Source organism: Xiphophorus couchianus, chromosome 16 (assembly GCF_001444195.1).
Source record: "Xiphophorus couchianus chromosome 16, X_couchianus-1.0, whole genome shotgun sequence".
Lineage (NCBI taxonomy): Eukaryota > Metazoa > Chordata > Actinopteri > Cyprinodontiformes > Poeciliidae > Xiphophorus > Xiphophorus couchianus.
The window spans coordinates 10,794,633-10,822,579 of NC_040243.1; the positions used below are offsets into that span (position 1 = coordinate 10,794,633).

At 36.1% G+C, this 27,947-nt stretch overlaps 2 protein-coding genes and 1 gene segment (V, D, J or C); 1 reads left to right on the forward strand and 2 right to left on the reverse strand.

Moving 5' to 3' along the window:
• aatka (apoptosis-associated tyrosine kinase a) overlaps positions 1-3,352 on the reverse strand; it is a 30,670-nt gene extending 27,318 nt beyond the window's left edge. Inside the window, exons 1-2 of one of the 3 annotated variants that reach the window (XM_028042517.1) lie at positions 2,975-3,351; positions 2,726-2,838 (exon numbers count right to left, since the gene is read on the reverse strand). In XM_028042517.1, coding sequence (XP_027898318.1) covers positions 2,726-2,807 — 82 coding nt within the window. In that variant the 5' untranslated portion in view covers positions 2,808-2,838; positions 2,975-3,351. Of the gene's footprint in view, positions 1-2,725 lie in introns of all 3 variants that reach the window. The other 2 variants (XM_028042518.1, XM_028042516.1) reach the window with 2 other exon arrangements.
• A 12,382-nt stretch (positions 3,353-15,734) lies between these two features.
• On the reverse strand, positions 15,735-17,334 carry LOC114159919 (immunoglobulin kappa variable 3-15-like). The segment is given in 2 exon segments: positions 15,735-17,056; positions 17,127-17,334. Coding segments are annotated over 2 exon segments (531 nt in total).
• A 717-nt stretch (positions 17,335-18,051) lies between these two features.
• Positions 18,052-26,269, forward strand: LOC114159918 (immunoglobulin lambda-1 light chain-like). 7 transcript variants are annotated; one of them, XM_028042182.1, is made up of 4 exons: positions 18,052-18,228; positions 18,321-18,637; positions 24,926-24,959; positions 25,791-26,269. In XM_028042182.1, exons 1-4 carry the CDS (start codon positions 18,189-18,191, stop codon positions 26,114-26,116), a joined length of 717 nt encoding a protein of 238 aa, XP_027897983.1. In that variant the 5' UTR covers positions 18,052-18,188; the 3' UTR covers positions 26,117-26,269. The 7 variants fall into 7 exon arrangements, 3 of the variants coding, with proteins under 3 accessions (XP_027897983.1, XP_027897981.1, XP_027897982.1); XM_028042180.1 differs by lacking the exons at positions 18,052-18,228; positions 18,321-18,637 and adding exons at positions 22,804-22,913; positions 23,002-23,327; XM_028042181.1 differs by lacking the exons at positions 18,052-18,228; positions 18,321-18,637 and adding exons at positions 22,804-22,913; positions 23,002-23,323 and having other exon boundaries at positions 24,922-24,959.
• Positions 26,270-27,947: the final 1,678 nt, after the last annotated feature.

The following is a 27,947-nucleotide window of genomic DNA, read 5'->3' on the forward strand; positions in this document are numbered from 1 at the left end:
CAAATTTTTAAACCATTTGGAACACTAGATGATACAGTTCTTGAGAAGTGAAACACCATGTGTTCATCTTCTTGCTTAGGAGATCAACAGCGAGCCTCCAACATCTGCAGCACCAATGAAGCCAACAGCCACCACATCATTACACAGACAGCACAGGGAGGAAACATTGAAGGTTTCCCCTCACTGGCTAAATCCACTTCATTCTTATCCCAGTTCTCCCCAGAGGCAGGCTTATGCAACCGAAGTGCTTCGTGTTACACATGGATAGATGAATAATCAAACAGTCAGCGGTGGATGCACTGGCTTGTTGCTGACCAAGTCAGCGGGAGGAGCTTCCCATGTTAAAGATCTTTTCTCTTGGGATGTTGCTAGCACCTTTGGTAGAACCTGCAGCGGTGTTTCCATATTGCCGAACCCACATACAAGTCTTCCTTGCCTACCGAATGATTGACAGGAAACATGTGTTTGATATTTTCTTGTCTGCTTCAATGTAAAATCCACACGACACCACTGCCACCTCCAGGCATCATAGGGGAGTGCTGAAAGATGGACTCCCAAGGTGCTCCACTGTCAGCTTACTGCTGTAACACAGTTCTTTTACAGGTCACTCTGCTGTTGGTTTTGTCTTGACAGCAATCTGTGTTAATATCCATCACAGTGTGAGCTAGGTTTTAAGATAAGCTTCTTCACAACATGTTTCTGAGCTCTCCATGGTGCTGAAGTAATGGTGAGCCAGGTGCTAGCTAAAGAGGGTGCAGACTCCACAGACATCAAATCCAATTTCTATCCTGCGAATGCTGACAAAGTCAGCAAATCTACACCGCCATGGCAGTGTGCCTGTCCCTGCCAGCTTACATAATGCCCCGAAATGTGACGAGGACCTATCCTCACTGTTGTTTTCCACAATCCAGAAGCAATGTGCAGAGGTAGAGCACACTCTGTCCTCACACAGCCTGCGGCGCGGGGAGGAACTGCAGCTGTGGAGGTTAGCTGGAGGGGCGCAAAAGTTCAAAAGCCGCCCGTCTGAATGTGAGCTTTTGAAGTCGAATCAACCCACAAATTCATGTGAAAATGTGCAAAACACACAGTTGAACAAAACTGTTACACTGCCGGGGCATTTTTCTCGTTGAGATGAGGAATGAGTAAACACCTGTGTTATGTTTATATGTCTACATTTTATTATTTTTTTTAGCAAATCTGTCAGTCCTACTTTAGGTCAAACTCCTTCAGTTTATATGAATGCATCTCAGAAGTCTCCTTTGAAACATCTAAAACTATGTTTCTTTCTAGTGCTGCCCAAGCTCTCTAACGGACCTGAGCATTTCTCTGTCCTCTTCCTACCCTCAGAAGGGGCCGGCCCTCTTGCGCACACCCCCTCAATCTCCTTAGCAACATTGATTTTAAGTCTAAACACTATGTACATCCTCAGGATCTACTGAGGTGCTGCTCTTCTTAGAAATCTAGATTATTACTTTCTTATATCCAAGAATTATGCACCATCTTATTTGTGGTCTCCCATTCCTTCAATATATCTAGCCTAGTAAATATTTTCCTCTATCTGAGTGAGAGAAATTGCTGCATATCCTGGTTGGAATTCTTTCCAGACCTATGAACTCATTCAGGAAGACAACAAAAGGAAAATTAAATTGAAAACAGCCCAGGAGAGTCATGGTTAGCTGCTGTTTTATCTATAATTCAATTAAGAACCACTTCTGCAGTAGGTCTGTTTCACATGGGACTCTCCTCAGGCAGGGACAGCCAGCTCAGCATCCATAACCTGCTCTTTTAAACAGGAAACCAACAGCCCACCATTTGTTTTGATTAAAGGCTTCCAAATGAAAAAGAAAGGATTAGATCTTGATGTAAATATGCATCTATTCTGTACAATTATTGTTGCAAAGACACTCAGTATGCACACTGACCAAAAATTCAGCAGGTGATTTGATTTAATTGGAGCCCTTGTGACTTCTAAAGAAAGAAGGCAGAAAAATGGAGAGGCGGGTAAAAGAGAGAGGAATAATTGCACTAAAGGGGATAAGAGATAGATAAAGCTTGAAACTTGAGAACCAGCTGAGCTCGCTGTCATTTGTATGCTCAGCACACTGCGGCCAGTGCAAGGACTCTCTTTCGCCCTGTTTACATGTGCACACGGTCATTCCAGCCTGAGCCCTTTGCAGCCTGTGTGTCAGAGCTCGTCTATACCTGCTCAGCAGTCCCAAAGCACTGCAGCACCACCTGAGCTCATGTCTGCCAAAGATCCCATCACCCTGACATCCTGGGGGATGATTAAATGCTGCATTCTGGGCATCGCCAGGAGCAGTCACCTCTGACAGTTGAACCCTCCACGTCATTTAGCATGCACAGTCCTGCACAACACATGCATTGTGCACGAAACGCATGTACACAACTGCACAACTGTGTGGGGAGTGTGCAAATTCAGTGCAGATACAACTTTTAACCCTCTTGTCACCGAGCTTTGAAGGCCTGGCAGAAGGTAAAACAAGAGTATCTGAAATCATCTTAATTTTGCAGGCGGACTGAGGTGCTTCATAATCACGATGAGGCAGCAATGTCACACCAGTGGCTGAACCCTCCTCCCCCCCCCAAAAAAACAAATATGTCGCTTCAGTCAACATATTAAGATGACATCCATCAGTGCGTGAAATTGGGAAGACGCATGCATCGGCAGAGTGATAAACGCCCGTATTTATTATTTGATTCCTACCTGTATCAAAGTGGGAACTGAAAGCGAAGCTGGGATTGAAAAACGCCGAAGACATGACAATCACTTGAAGGACAAACACCATCCTCCTCACTGCGCTGCAGAAGACAACAAGTCTATAAACGGGGAAAAAAGGGGGGGGAGATGTGAAGGATAAATTCCTGACTCAGGAGCTTTGGAGATTCAAATGACCTGAAGAAGAAGAAGAAGAAGAAGAAGCTCTAAAACGCCGCATTTTTTCTTCCATCGCACCTCGCAGAGAGAGCTCCGCTTCGCCTTCAGCTCCGGCACGTTTGGAGACAGATGTTGACAGCGGTTGTCATCGTTACTGTTATTATTTTACATCACATCTATTTCTTTGACAACGGCGTCCAGTTCAGCGCATCTTCTTCATTCAGAGCACGTAGTCGGTTACCAGGTGAAACGACGATCTGCTGTTTTTTAATCAGTTCTCTGAGTGAAATCCCTGCCGCTTCCAAAGATTCAGTCAGATCTCTGATTGCTCCTCTTTTTTTTAGAATAAATCTCTGTTTACATGTTGGCCCAAACAAGCTGCTGCCTCCCGCTTTCTGACTGGACAGCCGGGTCGTTTGGAGATGTGACCGTCACCGTTGCGTATTTGGGTTTCAGTTCGGTACAGACGAACCGAGCAGCAAATGTGCAGGGGCGTAAAGAACACGTGCTTCCGTTTATTCCTTTCAAAATATTTATTTTTTATAAGCAAACTGATCCGTGCTTCGTTTACGCTGAAAATTATCTTCCTTGTTTCCGACTTTCTTTAACAAGCTATTGACCAATCAAACTCCTCACTCCGGATCCTTGTTGGATCTTTTTGACACTTGAAATACTGCTCTGCATTTCAACCGTCCTTTAAGTATTATTTTGTGTTGCTGATGAGTCAGGTTACTGGAGGATTAAATCTGCAACTACAACAAACAGTCAGCCAGTTTAAAAAAAAAACAAAAAAAACGTTGATTTTCTGGTCAAAAATTAAAATTAATTTAGCTTTAACTATTTATTTATAGTCTGAGCTAACTTTCCTTTAAAGTTAAAGAAAAGTATGCATTTGTTTTGTTTGTTTCTGAATGTAATAACCCAGTGATTCGATTAAAACCTTGTGATCACCAGTCGATTAAACATCCCTACTTTTTTCCTCTTCTTTTCCAGTAGAGATAGTCTGTGGCTATTTACAGTCCTTGGCTGCATCTTGCTGCTCAGATCTGGAGGTTGATGGCAGCAGTTCGTCAACTTTGACCACAGACCTATAAAGATTTCGTGAGACAAAAGGGATGGCAGGATAGAGGTTTGCTGCGAGCGAATACACACAAGAGACCGCTCCACTGCTTTCCTCAGAGAGAGGTCTCACTCTTCCATTCTATTGACAGTTACATAAAAATACTCAAGTGTACTAAAGCGCACAGAAAAATCACTTTAGTGGGTTTGAGGTTTATTGATTGGCATTTATTTTTAAATGAAATAAAACTTTTAAGACTTGTTTACAGGAGGCTCTTGGCTAAGTTGATCAGCAGGTGAATAAAATGCCACGACAAAGTATACCATAACATAAGATACACACGTACAAAACAAAAAAAAACCTGCAAAATTTGATGAGGACATCTTGTAACCACTTGTGTCCTGCTTGGATTGGTGGTTTTAAGCAGTTTGAAGTGTTACAGTTTGAATAGTCATGCAGACCATGAGAGTGAACCTAAAACACATCGAGGGGGACAAGAGGAAGAGTGAGTCTGATCCGAATGAGGTGGCAGCATTTCTCATCAGTACACTGTAGGGAGGCTGCAACTACACCACCTGAACCACATTCAGGTGGGTTATGTTTTCCAGCAGCGTACCATGAAACACACACTGGAATATCTATAATTTGTCTGAACAGGAAATGGGTTTTTTTTGTTGTTCTAACAAGGAAACATGTTGTTTTAGCAATTTCTTTTTGAGGTTTACTCATTGAAGCATCACGCTCATACAAGCCAAACAATATATTGTAAGTAGAAGTTCTTTTTTTGGATATAATAAATATTTGTATTGTAATAAAATGAAATTATTTTGTATAAACATACAAAGTACATTATTAGAAAACTGACTTTTTCATGTTGCAATGTGAGGTAGCTCTATTTTTCTTTTGTCTGGGTGGCACCTCTGGGATTGTGTATGATGCTGCATTTTTCATCAATGTGAGTTATTTTCATGCTTTTCCTCTCACTGAGCTTCACAACTAAATAATTCAGGAAGAAACCAGGAAGTATTGACCTTAACCAAACTTTTTACACACCTTTAAACAATTTAACATATAATTTTATGGTATTGTTGACTTCAGCAAAAAAAAAAAAAAAAAAAAAAAAGTATATATATATATATATATATATATATATATATATATATATATATACAGTACAGACCAAAAGTTTGGACACACTTTCTCATTGAATTCAATATATAAATATATATATATATATATATATATGCTACTACTCAGATCAAACCAATGCTTAACATTTTAATGGAAGACTGAGGAAATATTGTCCACAGTGTAAACAGCACAGTGGTGGAAAGTAACTGAAAACTTTCCTCCCACCATAAATAAGTACAATTTCTTATGTTCTGACCTTTTAGGTAGTTTTAGCAAAACCTCTTACTCAGTTTACATTTTAAATCACACCTGTTAGCCTACATGAAATACGAGTATGAGGTTAAATCTTGTGCTAATAAATGTGCATCTGGAAACTGCTAGCATCCACAGGCCTGTCCACAGCCTATTAGTGGAGGGAGCAGAGGGCACGCCGCCTGCCAAATGTAGCACTCCATGCAACATCAATCTAGCTGGGCAACACTTTCTGGCATAAACCAAACTCCGATACTATAGAGGGTGACGAGTGGCAAATTTCAATAAATAAATATCATGAAATAATTATTTAACTCCATAATCAATTACATACTATTTGAAATAAATAAAATATATTTAATCTAGTGCTAAATTAAATGGCACTAAATTAAACTTCATTTAGTTCTAAATTAGATATATAATTATTTAAATGTGCCAAAAATTAGACTGTTGGTTTACTTTCTAACATATGAGTTCTTCCTTTTTTATACCTCCTTCTTTTCAATTGTTTTGTTTTTTCATAAATTATTTCATGTTCATGTGCTTCACGCTTCTAATACTTTTAGTGTAAAAAATGGCAAAATATCCCAAAATGTTCACATTTCCCACTTCAGTACACAGCATTAATGTAAGAATAACTAGCCCTACTATATTATCTTTTTGTGTATTTCTCGCCATATAATTTATGTATTAGTGTGGCATCATTAAGCGATCAAAGATAAGAACTGAAACCTACCCTTGCAGTTCTCCACTGTGACCACTAGAGGACATCAAAACGTCATGATTTACTCTGTCATCAAACACAACTATCAAAAGAAATTGTTTCATAATTTAACACGTTTACATTTTTTATTTAATCCGAAAAATGATAGCAATTAATACATTTGATAATTTTTTTTATTGTTTTTATTTTCAAATTGAGTAAACTTCAAACTTGAGCCAGTTTAACAGATATGACTTGCATTAGCGGTAACTTGCCTAATAATAAAATTAGCAGCCCATTGATATTATTTGCTTTAAAGACAACTTTTCAAAAGCAGAAAATAGAAAATATTACATCAGCATTATTTTATTTGAATGTACAATTAATTATGCACTTTACTGTGATGTAGCTCTTATAGTGGAGATAGAAGATTGTTTTTATGTGGCTGTTAATAACTTAAAATGAGCAGCTACCAGTACATACAAAGTCCACATTTTTACTGTGTTAATCTTGTTAAAACTAAAAGATTAGTGCTTTAATATTACTTTTAGTATTGTTCTCACAGACAGGTAATATAAAACAAAAAGTCTGCCGGTATCAGAACAAAGAATGACTGTCACAAGAGTATTTTTAACATTTGCAAAAAATGAAAACAGAAGCACTGACTTCAGGGAATACTGAGGCAAACTGTTTACCTCCTACAACCTCAGGGCAACATTTTCAAGAAAGATAGTGTACTGTTTAGGGCCTTATGCTAAACTTATGATGAAACATAAATCTAGTCAGAAATAGTTCTTTGAAGCTTAAGGAACTGACTTAGTCATTCTCCCCTACTATCATAATTGACCTCAAAATCTGAGTCTATGAACCTATATAGATAAGTAGAAATATCTTTTAAAACCACTCTGATAAAGTCTTTGCACAGTGATGTGATACTGAGAGAAAATAACATCAGGAGCTCAGGAGTCGATGTGACTCTGAGCTGAAAAACAGAAAGTTGGGGGCCTAATTACCTTCCTCTGTGGCTCTGCAGCTCTGCTGGAGTCATTCTTTCCTCTGGCTGTGCTGGACAGAGCTGCAAGGAGCTGGACACAAATGAGTGTGTTGCTGCAGGCAGAACCAGAGTCTGACCGCTGGCTGCCCCTCAGACTCTCTTTACAGCTGGTTCCACATTTCTATACAATGTTGGTAAAACGAAACTTAATAGTACAATTATAAGTTTTGTTTTGTGGAAACGATACTATTTGAACCTCCACTGTGAAAATGTCAGATTTCAGTCATGGCAGCAGAAATGAGCATTTACTGGGGAATAATAATAATAATAATAATAATAATAATAATAATAATAATAATAATAATAATAATAATAATAATAAAACTTCTGACATGGGAGGAAGGACTGTTTATTATAATTGTTAACATAACTTTGTAGTTTAAACTGGTTATGTAATCCAGAACAACACATTTATTAATCAGTTCAAAAGTCAAAGCAGCCATCATTTACTTGAGCTACAGCTGCAATGTCTGTAGGTTCGAAGATGACACAGATGTTCAGGATTGTTGCCCAGCTAAACTCCTTTTTAGCAGAAATTGTTTCATCTGAATTCATTTATCTCTACAGTTGTCTTTTTGCTGATATTTGCTGATTCCTACAAATCAAAAAATAGTCATTTGAAGGGGGATATACAGTAGTTGGACTATTCATAATAGAGCATATTTTATTTTCTTGAAAGGATCAAACTTTTCTTCAATTCAGAAAGGAAAAAAATTTATTAGTGATTTATATTTTCCTGCCTCTGAAGTAACAGTCCTGCTTAAACTAAGCAGATGTTGGAATCTCCTTCAGGATTTAGGCTTTGGAGAACAAACCTCATTATCATCCATCAGAAGTGAAGACACCAGATAAATGATCTGAAATTACAAAGAAAAGATAAATATCAAAGCGAGTGAGCTGGTGCTGATCACTAAGCAGCTTATTTCAATAAAAGGCGGCGGCAGTTAATGGATGGATGTTTTTTTTATGCAGATTCTTGTAGTGAATTTTTCTCTTTTATGCCAACTTAAAGATGGCTAGAGACTTTAAACTGATTGCTTGCTGTTTCTATCACCTCTGGCAGCAACAAAGCCTGATGCTTTCTGTGTCTTTCTGCCCAGGTGGTTAACAGATTGGATTACAGTAGACAGTAGGAATGTTATTTTTTGACTCCTCTGTCAGAGCCCACACGGAGGGGTGTTCCCTCCAAACCAATCAGTGTATGTTGATGAATGGAAAAAGGCAGGAGAGGTCATTTCATAAAAAAACTATGTCCTGATTATTTCCGACTGTAAAAGATGCAAAAACGTTAAAAACCTGTCAAGAGGCTAAAGTTAGAGACATGTGTTTGTTTTCTGTTTGATATATATGAATCCAGCTGTGTGAACGCATGATAAAATATTAGATGGTGTCACCACTCTTCATCACTGATGTAGTGAGGAGCAGATGGAGAAAAAGTTCTGAGGTTGGAGATGTAGTTTTTTATTTGTCATTCCTGAATAATTTTTGGCTGATCTGCCTTGTAGAGACCTTCTGACCTCCATCACACACATGCCATTTCATCTTCACTACACTAATCTAAATAAAGTTACAATATTTGTCCATTTAATGTTTACGTCTAAACCTGCCATCTAGACTTTAAAATATTGTGGTCTTTCATGATAAGTTTCATTATATTTTTTTACTAAAAAGTTAATTAAATAGGTTTTTTGAATCTAAATTCATATATCTGCTTGTGTAAGTTATAACAATGGAGTTGAAGGTTCTGGTTCTGTTCTGTTCTGAACATCTGGAACTCAGAAGCTGAAACATCAAACCTCATCTTGGGATCTTAAAGGCAAGGAATAACCTTCTGATCTTATAAACAATTACTAAATGCATTGAACCAAACTCGCTTGCACTGATTTCTGTGTTAACACAAAAGATACATGTCATTTTCATCTACTGTAAAACTAATCAAAGTTGAAATATATGACAATTTAACACTTATATCTACATCTGTAATAATGAAGTTAGTGGTTTTAAAATGTTTAAACTGAAGAGGTTTATATAGAAAACTGTAAAAAAGTTTTGTCTTTTTAAGTTTAACTTTATATTTCTGTCTTTAAGTTAAAACCATGGAGTTGAAGGTTCTGGTTCTGTTCTGCATACTGTCAACATCTGCAACTCAGAAATGGAAACATGAAACCTCCCCTTGGGATCCAAAAGCCAAGGAATAACCTCTTGTTCTTGTAAACAATTACTAAATGCATTGGGTCAAACATTCTTACACATATTTCTGTGTTCAGCAGAACATACCAGCAGAAAGACTTGATCTAACCTGACTCAAGTACTGGACAACTGGACGTTTGCTATAGTAACCTAAGTGAAAGAGCTGCTGATCCATGACCATGCCTCTGTTCTCCCTGAATACATCAGGTGAGTTGCACTGAACCACTGAAGCAGGAACAAGCTCTAACAGATAATAATCTAAAAGTGTGAACTTATCTATAAACTTACATAATGGAGAGAAAAAAAAAATTCCTTTTGAGAGAAGGGAATATTTAATTAAAAATTCCTTCTGTCAATAAAGATCCCACATTTTCCAAGTCCTGTAACAACTTGAGACAATTATGTAACATGTTCTTGCTCTTTAAATGATCTCACTGTGGAGACTCAGCCAAAAAGAAATGAGGGACATGTTTCAGCCTCATTTACCCTTTGGTCTGATGTCTGTCATTGAATGTGGGGCTGTTCCTGTTTACCAGCTTTCATCTACTTTAAGATTTGGTTCTATTTCTCTCTTTTCCTGGTAGTTTAAGCATAACAGAGCCGCAGTTCTTTGAAATGTTTTTTTGATACCATGATAATTAATTCATGTCTAGATGTGTTTGAGATCCAGCCTGTCTTCGAAGCTGAGAGGCTGGATCTTGAGAGTTTGATCCAGCCTCTCAGCTTCGAAGATGATATTTAAGACGGTGGATTAATCGTACCTCAGTGGCCGATGTCCAGGATTCCTCCCAGCTTTGTTTTGAGGTCTCCACAGGGAGTCCAGAGGAGAACTCTAGATAGGAGGATCATCAAGGAGAGTGCAGAGGAGAGGCACTCAGAGACAGTAAAACTGTTGCTTACTGACTTTTTTCTGATGTGAATATGATTTCTTTACAGCTTAGTGTAAGAATATGACAACTAATCAAACCCTGCTTATGAAGAGCATTGTAACCCAACATTACATGTTCCATATCAGAATGTGCACAATTCATCGTTTTATAACTTTCTGCCACAAGGTGGCACCTTTTATCTGATTATGTGTAATTTTGTATCATCACAGCTTCACAGCTTAGCAATGTTTAATCCTAAAAGTATTTATTGTATTTTATTAACAGTGAAATTATAATCCCTTCGCTAGGAAAAGGATATCCTTCTAATTACTTTATCGCATTATAAACCCTAAATATGTTACCCAAAGCTCATTTGCAACGACACTTTAAATATCTGTAGTCATGATGTCACTCATAGATCTTAAATATCAAGTAAGATCACAAATATAAAAACTTTCTGGAATAGCATTTGATTACATGCATTCAAACAGTGTTACTGGTAACACAGTCAGAGAGAAAACAAATGTATCTGTTTTTAGCTGTGCAAAACGAGGACAACCTTTTGGTAGTTTGACGGCAGATTAAACTGAATTTTCATTCTCTGCCAGTGAAGCATCACCTACCTACGCTTTCCTCTCTGTTCTCACAGGATGCAGCTGCAGACCTCGCCTTCATTTTTGTACCTAAATGCAAAAGAGGGGCTCAAGTCTCAACCGTTTGTGGAACTGCAAACGGTTATTTCTAGTTTCAAACCTTTCAGTTAAAATCAATTCAGTTTATTGACATAGCGCCAATTCACAACACAGGCCATCTCAAAGCAATTTACAAAAAAAAAATTCAAGTCTGACAAAGAATACATTTCAATTAATCCCAAATTCAGTTTATTAATCAAATTGGTTTAACACCTTTCATTTAACCCTCGAGTTGACCTCATTTTCTGTATACACCCTGTGTCCTCTGGGTCAAAATGACCCGTCTTCACTAAACCCCCAATATAAGCAGCTTAATTGAATTTTAAACACCAAATTTCATCTTGTATATTGTAATTCACCACAAAATGTGTGAATACTTGAGTTTTCCCTCTCCATTTGAATTTCTATAGCTTAAGAAAAGAAAAAAATGTGCAAAAAGGAGTTTCGAATGCATTTTTATTCATCTCAATGACTCATTTTCTTTTACTTTTCTCCAGTGAACAATTTAAGAGAATGTACAATACAAAAATTTGAAAAATAACCCATTCAACTAATTAGCACATGTAGGGAAGTATGCAAGCTCACAGCCTTTGCAGATATATTTCTTACACCTGCAGCACACAGTATGTGTTTTACAGTCCTTCTTTTGAGGGCAGAACTGACATCTCTTCCTCTTACTTGCCCTAGCTGGGGAAGTGGCTGTGGTAGATGGATCCTCAAGTTGATCAGGAGCTGCTGCACTCTGAATAGCTTTCACAACTGCTGCTGAGGCTTCTGTGCGGGGAATGTGCTTCCTTCTTTCAATGAGTGGAGTTATGAATGCCTTTCCTAAGTGCTCCAGGAACACTCTCCTTTTGTTATGCTTATGAGGCATCCAGGTTGGGTTGATCTCTCTCCAAATCACAAAGGCATTGTAGGAGGACACATCAATGATGTTGTGGAAGATGACCAGGGGCCAGCGGGCAGTCATTCTTCTGCAGCTATATGTTCCAATCACCTTATCTAGGTTGTCCACATCTCCTTTGTTGTGGTTGTATTCCAGGATGATGATTGGCTTCCTGTCCTCACGATCACTAATGTCGTTGTCTTTGTGCAGTGTGCTCAGAAGAACTACATTCTTGTTTTTCTTTGGGAGGTAGGAAACTAGAGTGGTGGTGGTGAAGGCAAACTTTGAGGAGAAGACCTTTATAATGTCATCTTTATAATGTTGTGTTCTGCATGCCTGCCGTGTTGGTCATATGCCGCTGAGGACCATGTTATTTTGCCATTTTTTGAAAGGAAAGTCTCACTTTCAGCTTCAGGGTTTTCTTCTTCTTCTGAAGATGATTCATCATGCTCTGGGTTGTATTCCTCTCCATCTTCTTCTTCGGATACATACTCTACTTCCTCTTCTGAATCAGAGTTGTCTTGCTGGACATGTGAGAAAATCACCTCTACAGCCTCTTCAGTGTTGTAACGCACACTCATGGCTTCAGCACAGACACAATTCAGGGTCCTGTTATGCAGGACCTTTATAACCTCTGGAAATAGGTGGTCTTCTGAAGTCTGCAAGAACACCACCTGATTTGCCTTGTTTACTTCTGCTACTGATTGATCTGAGACACATCTAAAACTTTGTAACATTCTGTGGTTTGTAAATAACTCTGTGACCTTGATTTCAACTCTATTTGCCTCACGGGTCATTTTGACCCAAAGACCATCTTTGTACCTTCTTTTTGTACAGCTTACATGGAAATGTGAATAAAAGCAACATTTAACTTTTTCTATTGTTTTGGCCAATCTAGGAAAAGTCTTAAAATCTCAAGTTAAAAAATTACATTTAGTGGATTTTGGGGGGGATTTTAACACAGTGGCGGGTCATTTTGGCCTGAGGACAACAGGAGGGTTAAATATCAGTTAAAATAATCTGATGTGTTTGAGAATGACTGTAGGAACTTCTGGAGGAGGTAAAAAACAGAATTTGACCTGATTGACAGAAGAAGGAGTTATGATCAAATCTAAATAAATAATTTTTTTATTTATTGGTTTTGGACACTATAGGTTCTGCTTAAATGTTAAAAATGTACTTTGTTCTTAATTTGAACTAAAGACTAAATGTATTTAGTTCAGGCTTTGCACATGTTGATACAAAACTTAAAACATAATAAATGCAAAGAAACTGACAGTTAAAACCACAATGTTTTAAGAACTATTACTTCAGAAACATGACCCTGCGTTTTAGAAGAAGAAGAGGCCTGCAGGTGTATCCTGTGAGAACAGAGATGTCATGCTTCACTGACTGTGGATAGAAACCTCAGTTTCACTTGTTAAATTGATCAGATTTTTTTTTATCCTTTTAAATCATTGACTCAAACATTCATTTTGCCCTGTCACAACATTGTTTTTGGAACTGCTCAGAAAACAAATATCATAAGTTTACGGTTTTATGAAACTGTAAACCTTTCAGTTTTCTTTATGAAAGAAAACTGAAATACAGAAAACGATATGTTTGTTTTTTCCCCTTTAATTGAGATAAATATCTCAATAAAGATTAGAATGCTGCATTTTAAAGTAGTTTTTATTAGTAAAACAGACTTAAACATGTTTTATTTTTAGTTATGTATTATTGTTTTTTTACAGCTTTTTTGACCTTTAATTTCTTTTTTAATTGTTCATTGTCATTTTGTGTTGAACATGTAAAATGGTTTTGGTAACCAGATGTCACTAACACTATAACTTTTACAGCTCTTGGAATGAGACCTGTGTTTAATGGATTTCAATTTTTCACTTTAAAAAGTGATAAAAGTATTTAAAAAAATAAACATAACTTTTTACTGACTTGCACCTAATAGGACTTTTGTAGAAAAGGAATCTGTAAATCATTGTAGATGTGAATTATAGGGATCATGACCATTAACTACTAATAAAAGACATGCGATGTCTTAAATGTTAAAGTTGGTTGTGATTTTATTAGCTTACATTTATTTTAGTTATTTGTAGTAACAAGAACAGTAAATAGGTGACTTGTACTTAAGTATGTTTATAAATGGGTACCTGAGTCTGTTTGAGTAAAAGTTGATGGATGTTTTTGATTCTGTTTGCTATGAATGATAACATTTTAAATGAAAGCAAAGCAAATGGTTAAAACCACAACTACTTTCTAACACTTTAATTTTGAGAAAGATTTTAATTTGTCTGAATCTTTATCTTAAAGCAAGGCAAGGTTATTTGTATAGTACATTTCAGGAACTGGCTATTCAATGTACTTTACATGATAAAAACATAAAACACCAAAGAAGTAAGAAAGATATTTTCCTCAGTGTCATCAAAATCATCATCAAAAAACATTTTAGTGAAGACAATAATTAATCTGCTAGTAGCATAAATGATGTCAGTTGTTTCCAAGAAGAAAATGTATTTTTTTAACATATTAGAGTCAAGAAAGTTATCCAAACCACGAAAGACTAAAGCTCCTCCTCCTGTCTCTTCCTTTAAGTGTCAGTGTTGTATTAAGTGCCTCCTTCAGCACCTCCTCTCCTCATCCTCTAAACTCATCTATCGGCAGTAAGGTCACTTTCCAAGTTCAAAGATCATTCTCAGCACACACTGAGAACATGCTGGGGACTCTCTGCACTCTCATCATTGCTTTAACATGTATGAAAGGTGACTTACTGCAGACTGGAGTTCATTCATCAGACTGTGTGTTACTGTTGACTTCATGTCATCTCGTTGTTTCCAGGTGTGAGAGGAGCGACTGTGGTGACACAGACGCCTCCTGTTGTGACAGTGAGGAAAGGAGAAACGGCCACCATGGACTGTAACTTGGGGAGTGTTACTGGCGAGAGTGCCCGATGGTACAGACAGATCCCAGGAGAAGTTCCTCTATATATGCTTCGAGTTCGTCATGACTGGAGTGCACCCAAATATGACACTGGGTTCCCCTCTTCAAGACACACGGCAACTCATCAGTCAACATCAGATTACCGTTTTAGAATTAGCAATGTTGAAGAAGGAGATTCTGCAGTTTATTACTGTAGCACATGGGATGACTCTGCTGAAGAGTGGGTATCACAGTGATTCACACTGTGACAAAAACCTCCTCAACAACACTTCTGCTTTTGCTCTCACTGAGATGCATGGACTGACAATGTAAGAGTTTCAGTCAACACATTATTTGTCAGTATCTGCACTATAATCTATTTTTCTATAAATGAATAAAATTAGCAGATATTACTATTTAATTACAATAATGTTAACACCAATTACCCTTGTTGGTAGAGACAGAGCCCAGGCAAAGTTTCTACCTGTGTTTTACCCAAATATGACACTGGTTCCCATCTCAAGGACACACATCCAGTATCGGTCAACACCAGATTATTGTTTGATTATCAGAAGTATGGAAGAAGAAAGAAACAAACTAATGAAAAACTGAGGACACCTCTGTCAATGAGAATTGAAGTGATTCAAACATTCAACATCTTGAATTAAATAGTAACAGTTTTAATAACCTCAACATTGGTTTTTGAGATTTTACATCACCAAAAGTAAAAAAACATTAACAAAATATTAAAATTCAACTTATTAATACTCTGCTTATTATCAAAGGCCATTCCATGAAACGTGTGTTCCCAAGTGCTATGACTTAATCTCTAGAAAAAGCAATCTGATGTCATTCACATAAATGTGATGTTGGTAACCAAACATTTTTTTTAAATGATGAGTGATAAATATTCTCATTTTAAGTTATGTAATGTTATGAACAGTTTTAAACACAGAATTATCTTGGAAGTATTGTACTAAACAATTATTATTATAAGCATATGACAAAACAAGCACATTTTGGGAGTGGAGAAACTTTTCGTCTTAGATCTGTAAAGCAAGGGAGAAGATCAGGCAGAGTATTTGAACTTCATATGAAAGTGTTTATTAAAAAGCAATGTAGAAGGGGAGGTTATTGAAAACATCTAAACACTATAAAAGAAAAAACAGTAAACAAGGCAAACAAATTGTAAAACAGCTTAAAATTTTTGCTTGTGGTTGATAGAAGATAAACACAACTGCCTCAATCATAAATCAAATATTTCTTTTTGATTTCATAATTTGAAGAAACAAAAACCACTATTTAACTCATTGTAATCTAAAACGTTTTCATAACAGAGTAAGTTTTAGCCATAAATTTGTACTATAAGCAGAGGAGAATATTAATCAATAAGAATCTGGTTTAGTGGTGTAAAATACTTGAAAGAAAAGATTAAACTGAATTTTCATCTTCTGTCAATGAAGCATCACCTATCTACATCTCATTCTCTGTTCTCACAGGATGCAGCTGCAGACATCATCTCCATGATTAAACTTTCATGTAAATTAAGAACCTAAGTTTCAACGGTAATAAGTTTCCAGCGGTAACTTTCAACACAGTTATGTGTTGAAAGTTAAATTTCAACACATAACTTAATGATAACATAATCTCTGCTCCAGATATTAAATTACCATTAAGGAATTTTGATCAAATCTGCATAAATCATATTTTAGTCTGTTTTTTTTCTTGTCCTTTAACACATTTTCTGTTTATTTTATTAGGTAATATTTATTGTTAGTCAGTTTTAATATGAGCTTAATATTAGTGCAATATCTATTTTTTTTAGACTTGTGACATGTAAGAGATATTTGTTATTGTACTGTTTAAGTAAGATTAAGTAAATAATTTTGCAGACATAATGTAGTACTTGCTGGTTTTATTTATTAATAAAAAAAACCTTTAAAGAGGGTAAATGCTAAAAAAAATATATGCTGTGTGTTGGATGAAGCTATTGCTTGTGGCTCCACTTGGTTTATGTATTAGTGAGAGAAAAAGCAGAAGTGCTATTGGGGAGGTTTTTGTCACAGTGTGAATCACTGTGATACCCGCTCTTTAGCAGAGTTGTCCCATGTGCTACAGTAATAAACTGCAGAATCTCCTTCTTCCACACCGCTGATATGCAAACGGTAATCTGATGTTGACTGATGAGTAGATGTGTGTCTTGCAGAAGGGAACCCAGTGTCATATTTGGGTGCACTCCAGCCATGATAAAACCTGAGCATATATAGAGGAACTTCTCCTGGGATCTGTCTGTACCATTGGGCACTGCTGTCAGTAACACTCCCTAGGTTACAGTCCATGGTGGCCGTTTCTCCTTTCCTCACTGTCACAACAGGAGGAGTCTGTGTCACCACAGTCGCTCCTCTCACACCTGGAAACAATGAAATAACAGTTAAAATATTGATAAAGTCTGATGATTCCATCATGAGATCCAGTCTTACATGTTAGAGCAGTGATGAGAGCGCAGAGGGTCCCCAGCATGATGTCAGTGTGTGCTGAGAATAATCTTGGAGCTTGTAAAGTGACTTTACTGCTGACAGATGAGAGTTTAGAAGATGAGGAGGAGATGCTGGAGGAGGCATTTAATATCACAATGACAGGAGGGAGGAGGAGCTTTAGGCATGTACAGGTCATACTTATATGTTTCAGTATGAAAATATATCTCTTACTGTGTCTGTGTGGAACTTTGCAACTTTGTATCACTGAGTCAAGTTAAAATGTCTCATCCAAAATTAGAAATCAATAATTGTGTGTATGTATGTGTTTGACATACATTTTTTATTGCCATGGTAAAGTCTAAAATACACAGAAATAACTAAAAGTAGACTATTTATATTCAGATGAAAGTGGATTTCATCCTCAATTTTCTGCCAGCTTCAGTAACTTATCTGATGTTAGTAAAATTATGTATGGAAATATCATCAGTTCATAAACAAAATAAGAAATAACTTAAAAAGGGATAGGAAGAATGAATTCTACACATTCTCATACATGCATAACCCATATCTTTGTAATATTTGTTGTCAGTAATTTAAGTTTAAGTCATGAATTGAATTCAATTTAAAAGATAAAATTGTACACAAAAGATGCTGACAATCAAACAAACCTGAGCAAGCAATTAATTATCACTTTCATTCTTTCATCACATCTCTCCAATATGCTTAAAGTCTAAACATCCACATGTGGAGCAAGTTGAAACCATTAAAATAATGCAGACTGCTCCACTTCTACAAGACCTGTATGAACTCTTTGATTTCATTCCAGAGGTCCAAAAATAATGTCAGCAGTGAACATATGTTTAAACCACGTCAAATACTTCTGTTTACAGAAGCTGTAAACTGAAAAACACTACAGTACAGAATTTAACAGTCTCCTCCTCCTGTCAGTCCCTCTCATTTTCGGTCACATATTAAAGGACTCCTTCAGCACCTCCTCTCCTCATCCTCTGAATTCTCATCTGTCAGCAGTAAGGTCATTTTACAAGTTCAAATAACACTGACGTCATGCTTGGGACCCTCTTCACTCTCATCACTGCTCTAACATGTAAGAAGGATGACTTGCTGCAAATTGGAGCCAATGTTAGATTAATCTATATGTGTGTTACTTTTGACTTCATGTCATCTTGTTGTTTGCAGGTGTGAGCGGTGCGACGGTGCTGACACAGAAGCCTCCAGTTCTGACAGTGAGAAAAGGAGAGACAGCCACCATGGACTGTAACCTGGGGAGTGTTGTTAATACTGTTTATTGGTACAAACAGATTCCAGGGGGTGTTCCTCAGTGGGTGTTGTATTTCTATCACAGCTGGAGTTCACCAAGCTATGGTTCTGGGTTTTCATCCCCAAAGTTCACATCAACTCATCAGTCAACAACAGATTATCGTTTAATCATCAACAATGCCGAAGAGCAAGACTCTGCGGTTTATTACTGCAAAACATGGGAAAACAACAAGGCTGTATCACAGTGATTTATACCATGACAAAAACCTCAACACTAACACTTCTGTTTTCTTGCAGATGGTGAACTGCTGAAGTGAAGAATAATAAGGGAACCCATTCTTTATTTTTTACAGTTACAGTCTTTATGATATATTTGTTAAAATTATATATCACAATTTTGTTTAACATTTAATGTTTTTTAGATATAAAACATGAATAATGTTGCCACTACTGATAGAAAATTTATCAACTGTAAGCTTTAACTTCTAATGTGCTGTTTTTTAGTCTTACATTTCCTGTATTATTTTTATAAAAACAAATCTCCTTGAAAGATCCTGTAAATATTGACTCAGAGCACAAATAAAAATGGTTATATTATTTGTATTTTTGCCACAACAAAGAGTTCTCATAACAAGACAACGCAGAGATACTGCGCAGAGATCATGCATTTATATATGAACTGTGTTTGCAACAAACCCCAGGTTACAGTCTATGATGACTGACTTTCTTTTCCTCACAGACACAACAGGAGGCTTCTGCATCACCACAGTTTTTGGTAAAGTGAAAATAAATTTTGGAACTTTCACGACTGTCAAACCTTTGTTGTGTAACCATGATGGAATACAAATCACAATAAATATTTCCTAAAAACTAGGTTAATTTCTACGAAATTAAATGTCACTTACTGTTATTTTTTTTAACTGCTACTACAGGGATAGAAGTATAAACTGAGGCCCACAGGACATTGGATGTTACAGCCTAACAGTCAATGTTGGGCCTCTTAATGCTTATATTGCATTGTTGTTTTTTTTGTTTTTTTTCTTACAATAAAGTAACTTAAGTTAGCGCTTAACAATCTTAAAATATTCTCAATCATAGAAAATACTATACAACACATGTTTTATTGAAAGAAGGAGGTAGGAGAATGACAGATTTTGTTAAGGAAGCCACCTCCTGGTACAACTAAAATTGTGATCATTCCACACACATTGGTATCTTGTGTGGTATCACAATATCTTGCACTTGTTTCAACTCTGTCCTATATTTTATAACCAGGTCATTTTGTCGAGCTTCCCCACCGCATCTTTAAGATCACTAAGCTGCAAATAGGGGCAACAGATACAGAAATTAGGCAAAATTGCCAAGTTCTCAATAAATTTGATCAATTCTCTTCAAAGATGCTAAAAACTAAAAAACATCAAAAATAGATTTGATGAAAGCTCCTCCTCCTGTCACTCCCAAGTGTCAGTGCTATATTAAATACCTCGTCCAGCACCTCCTCTTCGATCATCTGTCAGCAGCAAGGTCACTTTACACGTTCCAAGATTATTCTTAGCACACACTGACAACATGCTGGGGACCCTCTGCACTTTCATCACTGCTCTAACATGTAAGGGGGATGACTTACAGCAGAAAGAAGCTGATGTTGGATACATCAATATGTGTATCTCTTGACTTCATATCATCTTGTTTCCAGGTGTGAGTGGTGTGACAGTGGTGATACAGAAACCTCCTGTTATGACAGTGAGGAAAGGAGAGACAGCCACCATGGACTGTAACTCAGCTGTTGATGGACCACGTTTCTACAAACAGATCCCAGGAGGAATTCCTCAATTTGTTCTAAATTTTTACGAGGGCTTTAGCTCTCCAACGTTTGGTTCTGGTTTCTCATCTCCCAAATTCACAGTTAATTTTGTGTCAAACTCAGATTATCGTTTTACAATTAGCAATGTTGAAGAAGGAGATTCTGCAGTTTATTACTGTAGCACATGGGATGACTCTGCTGAAGAGTGGGTATCACAGTGATTCACACTGTTACAAAAACCTCCTCAATAACACTTCTGCTTTTGCTCTCACTGAGATGCATGGACTGACAATGTAAGAGTTTCAGTCAACACATTATTTGTCAGTATCTGCACTATAATCTATTTTTCTATAAATGAATAAAACTAGCAGATATCTCATCTCAAGGACACACATCCAGTATCGGTCAACACCAGATTATTGTTTGATTATCACAAGTATGGAAGAAGAAAGAAACAAACTAATGAAAAACTGAGGACACCTCTGTCAATGAGAATTGAAGTGATTCAAACATTCAACATCTTGAATTAAATAGTAACAGTTTTAATAATCTCAACATTGGTTTTTGAGATTTTACATCACCAAAAGTAAAAAAACATATTCAAAAAATATTAAAATTCAACTTATTAATACTCTGCTTATTATCAAAGGCCATTCCATGAAACGTGTGTTCCCAAGACTTAATCTCTAGAAAAAGTAATCTGATGTCATTCACATAAATGTGATGTTGGTAACCAAACATTTTTTTTAATAATGAGTGATAAATATTCTCATTTTAAGTTATGTAATGTTATGAACAGTTTTAAACACAGAATTATCATGGAAGCATTGTAATAAACAATTATTATTATAAGCATATGACAAAACAAGCACATTTTGGGAGTGGAGAAACTTTTCGTCTTAGATCTGTAAAGCAAGGGAGAAGATCAGACAGAGTATTTGAACTTCATATGAAAGTGTTTATTAAAAAGCAATGTAGAAGGGTAGGTTATTGAAAACATCTAAACACTATAAAAGAAAAAAACAGTAAACAAGGCAAACAAATTGTGAAACAACTTTAAATTTTTGTCATGCGACGTGGTTGATAGAAGCTACGGTGAGGAAAGGAGAGGCAGCCACCATGGACTGTAACTCAGCTGTTAATGGACCACGTTTCTACAAAGAGATCCCAGGAGGAATTCCTCAATTTGTTCTAAATTTTTATAAGGACTGGAGCTCTCCAAAGTTTGGTTCTGGTTTCTTTTCCCCCAAATTCACAGTTAATTGTGTGTTAAACTCAGATTATCGTTTTAGAATTAGCAATGTTGAAGAAGGAGACTCTGCAGCTTATTACTGTAAAACATGGGACAGCTCTGCCAGTGAGTACGTATCACTATGATTTATGCTGTGACAAAAACCTCAACATAAACACTTCTTCTTTTTGACAAATGGAGGCATGAACTGTACAAGCCCACATTACAACAGACCTCATATGAACATAATCCAGTCACTGCATTTTGAACTCTTGTTTCAAAAACCCGAGTCATGGCAAATTTGATTCATAAACATAAAATATGTTAAACTGTTGGTCTCGTTTACTTTTTATTTCAGATGTCAGGTTTTCGCCTCAACTTATTTAAACCCTGAGCCAAATAGACCCACCTACAGTAACCTTACAAAAATGGAAATCAGATCTGTAGTTCATACCATAGAAGTTTGTTCTGGTTGGATTTTTACCAAAACAGACTGATGATCCAGAATTGGACTGAGAATTAAACGGCAGCAATTCTTCATGTGTGTTGGACTGCTCACCCTCTACCAGTCTGGGACAACCTCTATAGACATGGTGCTCCGGTAATCATGAATACAGTAAAATAAAAAATATTGAATTTGCTAACCAACTTAAGTAACATTTTTTGATAAATTAAAACAACACCTCAATAGTCTTTATTGAGGTGTCTTATATAATCCTTGAACAACAAAGTTGACCTTAATTTAAGTTTTAATGATAGACACAAGTGGTGCGTATTCACTGTATTAGTATATCTAAAGCTCAGCTTTTGTAATATAGCCAAAAAACAGGTTTTAACAAACATCTGTTCAGAGCACTCCTTGCTTTTTTGATGATGCTGTTTCTTGGCAAAAAAGAGAAAAATATAAAGTGATTCATATGCAAAGATTGTTGATAAGTTGTAAATTGTAAAATTTTCTTGATTATTAAAATCATTTGACTGTAATTTAACTATTTTGTTATAGTTGTGATATGAATACAATTTCAAGAAAATTAATTTCACAGTATTAGACATTTTTTAAAGATTGCATTTTTTCATTCAGACATGGTTTACAAATGTTCAAATTTATATAAAAAGGGAAAGCTGATGGTTCTCAGCACACACAATCAGAAGACAATACTTTTTAAATAAATGATAATATCTAACTCATGAATTGTTTTTTGACCAAAGACTAGTTTAATAGTTTAAGTAGTTAAGGTCTAACAATAAACTACTTATCTTTAGAGTTACACAATAAGTCATGATGACTACATGCAAAAATAACGCTCCTCCTCCTGTCAGTCCCTCTCATTTTCACTCATGTATTAAATATCTCCTCCAACATCTCCTCTCCTCATCCACTAAACTCATCTGTCAGCAGAAAGGTCATTTTACATCTTCAAATCACAAACTGACACCATGCTGGGGATATTCTTCACTCTCATCACTGCTCTAACATGTAAGGAGGATGACTTACTGCAGATTGGACTTAATGCAGGATTAATCTTTGGGTTTCTCTTAACTTCATGGCATCTTGTTGTTTGCAGGTGTGCGTGGTGCAACGGTGCTGACACAGAAGGCTCCAGTTCTGACAGTGAGAAAAGGAGAGACAGCCACCATGGACTGTAACCTGGGGAGTGTTAGTAACAGTGGTGTTCGTTGGTACAAACAGATTCCAGGGGGTGTTCCTCAGTGGGTGCTGTATTTCTATTACAGCTCTGGTTCACCAAACTATGGTTCTGGGTTTTCATCTCCAAGGTTCACATCAACTCATCAGTCAAAATCAGATTATCGTTTAATCATCAACAATGTAGAAGAGCAAGACTCTGCAGTTTATTACTGCAAAACATGGGACAGCTCTGTCAATGAATACGTACACAGTGATTTATACCATGACAAAAACCTCAACACAAACACTTCTGTTTTTTGACAAATGGTGAACTGCTGGAGCGAAGAATAATAAAGGCATCCATTCCATATTTTTACAGTTTCAGTCTTTATGATATATTTGTTACAATTGTGTACTCCCTTGTTTAATGGTTGTCTTTTAAATATAAAACATAAATAACCACTCATAACAGAGTGGTTATTTAACAGTAGTAACCGTCTTCATGTTACCTTACTAACAGAAGTAAAAAAATATATTAGAAGATTCTGCTGCCTCTGATGTTTTTTGGTAAAATTTGTTTTACGCAGTTTTGTTTCTTTATCATATATATAAAATAATACATGTTCGTAGAGTTTTATGTGGACTTCCAGATTTAAGTTTGAAAAGTCTGCTCAAGACTTTGTGTCAGAGTTCTTTGTGGATTCATTTGTTTTCAAAGTTCCTCTGTGATTTGAAGGGTTCAGTTATGTCCTCCCAGTACAATCTGGAAAAATTCAAAAGGGAATGGGAAAAAAAAGAAAAAGGTCCCAGCAGTTCACCATCAGTTTGGTTCACTTCTGTTCAGTTTCCATTGGAAGGTAGAAAAATAACCTGACTAGTAAAGGGCCAGAACAATGACAACAATTCATGTTCAACTATCAATTCAAATCAGTTTACCAGTAAACACTAATAAAATACACACTTTAAATAACTAAACAAGCAGTTCAGAAAACACATGGGGCTTTCAGAATATACAATAAATCTAAATATTAGATTCATGAATCTCCTCCTCTGCTTTTTGGCTCCTCGGGATCTTTATAAGCCTCTGTTTCTCATCTCCTTTCAGCCCAACCTATTCACTATTGAGTTGGACAGAACCAAACATTTACACCACAAATTGACAACATGCTGTGGACCCTATGCAGTCTCATCACTGCTTTAACATGTAAGACTCTTTACAGACACTTGTAAAAGGACATATTTTCAAATGCAAACCTTTTAATTCATGAATTAATGACAACATGGTGCATCAACACCATGTTGTCAGGTGTTGATGCAGCAATAACATTGACCCAGACACCTCCTGTCAAGACAGTCTCAGCAGGACAACAAGTTGTTCTAAACTGCAACATTCAAAGATATGATAGAAATTATGTCAAATAGTACAAACAAGTTCCTAGTGGAGTTCCTCAGTATGTTCTGTGTTTCTGGCACCATGACAGTTCACTGAACTTTGGAACAGGATTCTCTTCAGACCGATTCAACTCTAAATAATCATCAGACATTGATTATCAGTTCATTATTATACAGGCAGAAGCAGTTTTTGTCACAGTGTGACAAAAACCCAAACATCCAGACTGATCAAATATCTGAACATTAAACAGTCCACAACATGCATTTGTTACTATAAACCATACTGCCACTGCTTAAATATGTCCACAGAGACCAAAGTGAGTTAGTGTTTTCTAATAAAAGCAGAATGATGAAGAAACTGAGATGTTTTCAGTGAAAGTTGCTCACAGCAGGATGTTTCACTTCCACTCTGTCATCAGAAACAATCAGGAGGTTTTTGTACGGCGATGTATACAAACTGAATCACTGTGGTATTCGGACCGGGAACCAAGCTGTTTGTCACAGGTAAGGATTTTTTAAAAATACTTTAAAATAAGACTTTTTTTTTCTCTTTGTGTACTTTAGTGTTGCTAAAAGATTTAAAATAAGCTATTTTCATCTTTCTATCACATTTGTGTTTTCCTTTCAAAAAAATATCAAGTGACACCAAACGTTAAGTAAACAATACTAATTTAAAGTCATGTTGTCAAATATTTAATAATAATATTATAAAGTCAAATATTTTACTTTTGTACATGGTCTCATCGTCCAACTGTGTCTAAGACAGTTGTGCTCATCTTTGAACCAAACGTAGTTGCTGATAAACTAACAAAGAATTCACATACAATCTGCTCTTAAGTTTGTTGTTTGCAATGAAATCTCAGCAGAATCCTTGTTTTATTTGATTTTTCTTGTAAATACACGGAAGTAAAAAGTTAATTATATTAATTTAAATGTTTAAATATATATTTTTAAAATTTTATTATTTTAAAAAAATATATTATATTTAGAAAGAGAAAGCTGCCGGCAAAAAGAATCCACAAACTAATAATGAGCATAAAAATAATGAGTAAATTGTGAAATGAATAAACTTCATAACAGTCATATATAATTAAGGTTTTTAAATGCTGTATTTTGCTCTTGTTTATTATTCATTGTCATGTCAATCCACTTCAGAAAACATTTTAGAATGACTGACTTTTTCATCTGCATGAATATTTTTTTTTGTTCTTAAATAACATATTTGTCAGTTGATTACTATGACTATGACTAGAGTTAGTTGTATTCTCTGTTTTGACCAAGTAGTGCTCTGTTGTTGATTTAATTGCATATTTAATTATCTTCATTTCCTTCAAGGCTCCACTCTTCCTCCTCCTGTCCTGACGGTTTTCCCTCCATCCAAGGCTGAGCTCCAGTCCAACAAAGCCACTCTGCTCTGTCTGTCCACTCAGTCTGGACCTTTTGCTGATGTGAACTGGTTGGTTGATGGGAGTCCAGTAAGCAGTGGGATCACTACCAGCACTGCTGTTCAGAAACCAGACCAGACTTTCCACATCAGCAGTTCTCTGTCCATCCAGACATCAGACTGGAACATGAACAAGGTCTACGCCTGTAAAGTGTCTTTGGGCTCCCAGACTGCAGAGAAAACCATCAACAAGTCAGAATGTGCTGCTGAAGAATAGCAGAAGATCATAATCATCATTTATAGTCTGCTTTGTTTCTGTTTGCTTCTTACATGATTTAGAAAACTTGCTTCTCTATTTAGTTGTTATTTGACAACTATTGTTCTCTTGGCCTTTTTTTGCATTAATAAATCATTATTACATTGGAAATAAGTGTTTGTGTGTGTTTCATTATTTGTACTTGAGTGTAGTTGTGCCAAAGTAAAAGATTTTGCTTACAATGGGATGTTTGTGGAGGCGAAGCTAAAAAAAAAAGAAATCCATACATAACGTTTATTTCTTTATTACCTTTAATGTTTTCATAGTTTATTATTTTACACAACTGGTATAAACACATATACACATTGTAAAGTTTCAAATATGCAGTTTTTCCTAAACAAACTGTGGGCCTAAAGACATAAAAAATAGAGTCTGAGTAAGTCATAATGTCTGATAGAAATGAACAAGCGAAACTGAGCATTTTTTCTTATAGCCAGTGAAGCATCACTTCTCTTCTCGCTGTCTCTTCTTTTACAGGATACACCTGCAGGCCTGCTGTGCTTTTTTATATCATATTTAAAAATAATGAAATCCAGTTTCAGAGAGAACAATCCTTGATACATCGAGGTTTTAATTCTTCTTGTTTAACAAATTTACATCTAACACCAGTATATCAGTGTGTATATTTTTTTATATTGGAATTAGCTAAATAAATTGTATTTCTCTCTACAATTGATAAAAATGAGGACATAATCCTTTATTATTGCACTAAACACAGTTCATAATTTAGCTCTTGAAAATGAGTCTATTTTGTGGAGGAAAGCTATGCATCCAACCTATTTGACTTTTTTAGTAGTACTTTTTTAGAGTATTTGTATATCCTCGGTTACTTGTAATTTTTAAAAAAGGAAGATGTTCTAAATCACAATATTATCTTTTTTGTTTGTTTCTAAAAATGCAGCAACTGTAAGATTGATAAGAGCACCTTTGTTTTCAGCAAGTAAGAGAAGCTTGTTTTCTCTGTCTCTGTCCAGCCAAACAACACAAAGAACAGCCTGTGTCTTGTTTGGCATGTGTATTTATACCACACATGCTCAGCCAGGTTTTTACTTGCTAACACTGCTAATCACCACACCATATGCTGTTGAATGTTTTTAATAGTTATTTGAGCAGAAACATGAAGTGCAAACCAATGAGTTATAAATACTGAGTATAGAATAATCGTGCGTTATGGAACAATCTTGTAAGTCATGTGACAGGGTTGCAGCCCTGAACAGATACATGTCATTTTACATTTCTTTTAGCAGTGTTTATACCACACATGCTGAGAATCAGAATCAAAAAATACTCTATTAATACTCACAGAAAAAAGTGTTATTACAGATAAGACATCTGATTAACAGCAAAAGATTTGAAGATAAAAAAGGATAGCAGGATAGTCCTATTAAGGTAATTCATTTGTGTAAAAGAGTTCTATTAAAGATTGCAGTTATATTGTTTCACTACTAGCTGTTACTAGTATGTCAACTTGTGCTGACACATAGTTTCACTTTGTCTCCTTATTAAGAATGGGTATTTTTAAATCCTGCATCTAAAGCAAACTCCATTTGTCTAACGTATGTTATAAAGGTTTCTGATTATTGATTATATAATGTACAAAAAACATCCTCTTTATATTTATATTTCAGTAATGTGCAGGCACACAAACCAGTTGAATAATGAACAACCAGGAGGATGATGCCACCTTGTGGCAGAATATGACCAAGAAAAGTGGAACAACCATCACTGCATGACGTGGTTCATATTCTAGGCAATTTGTGATCAGCCCAGAATACCTTTTCCCATTACATCC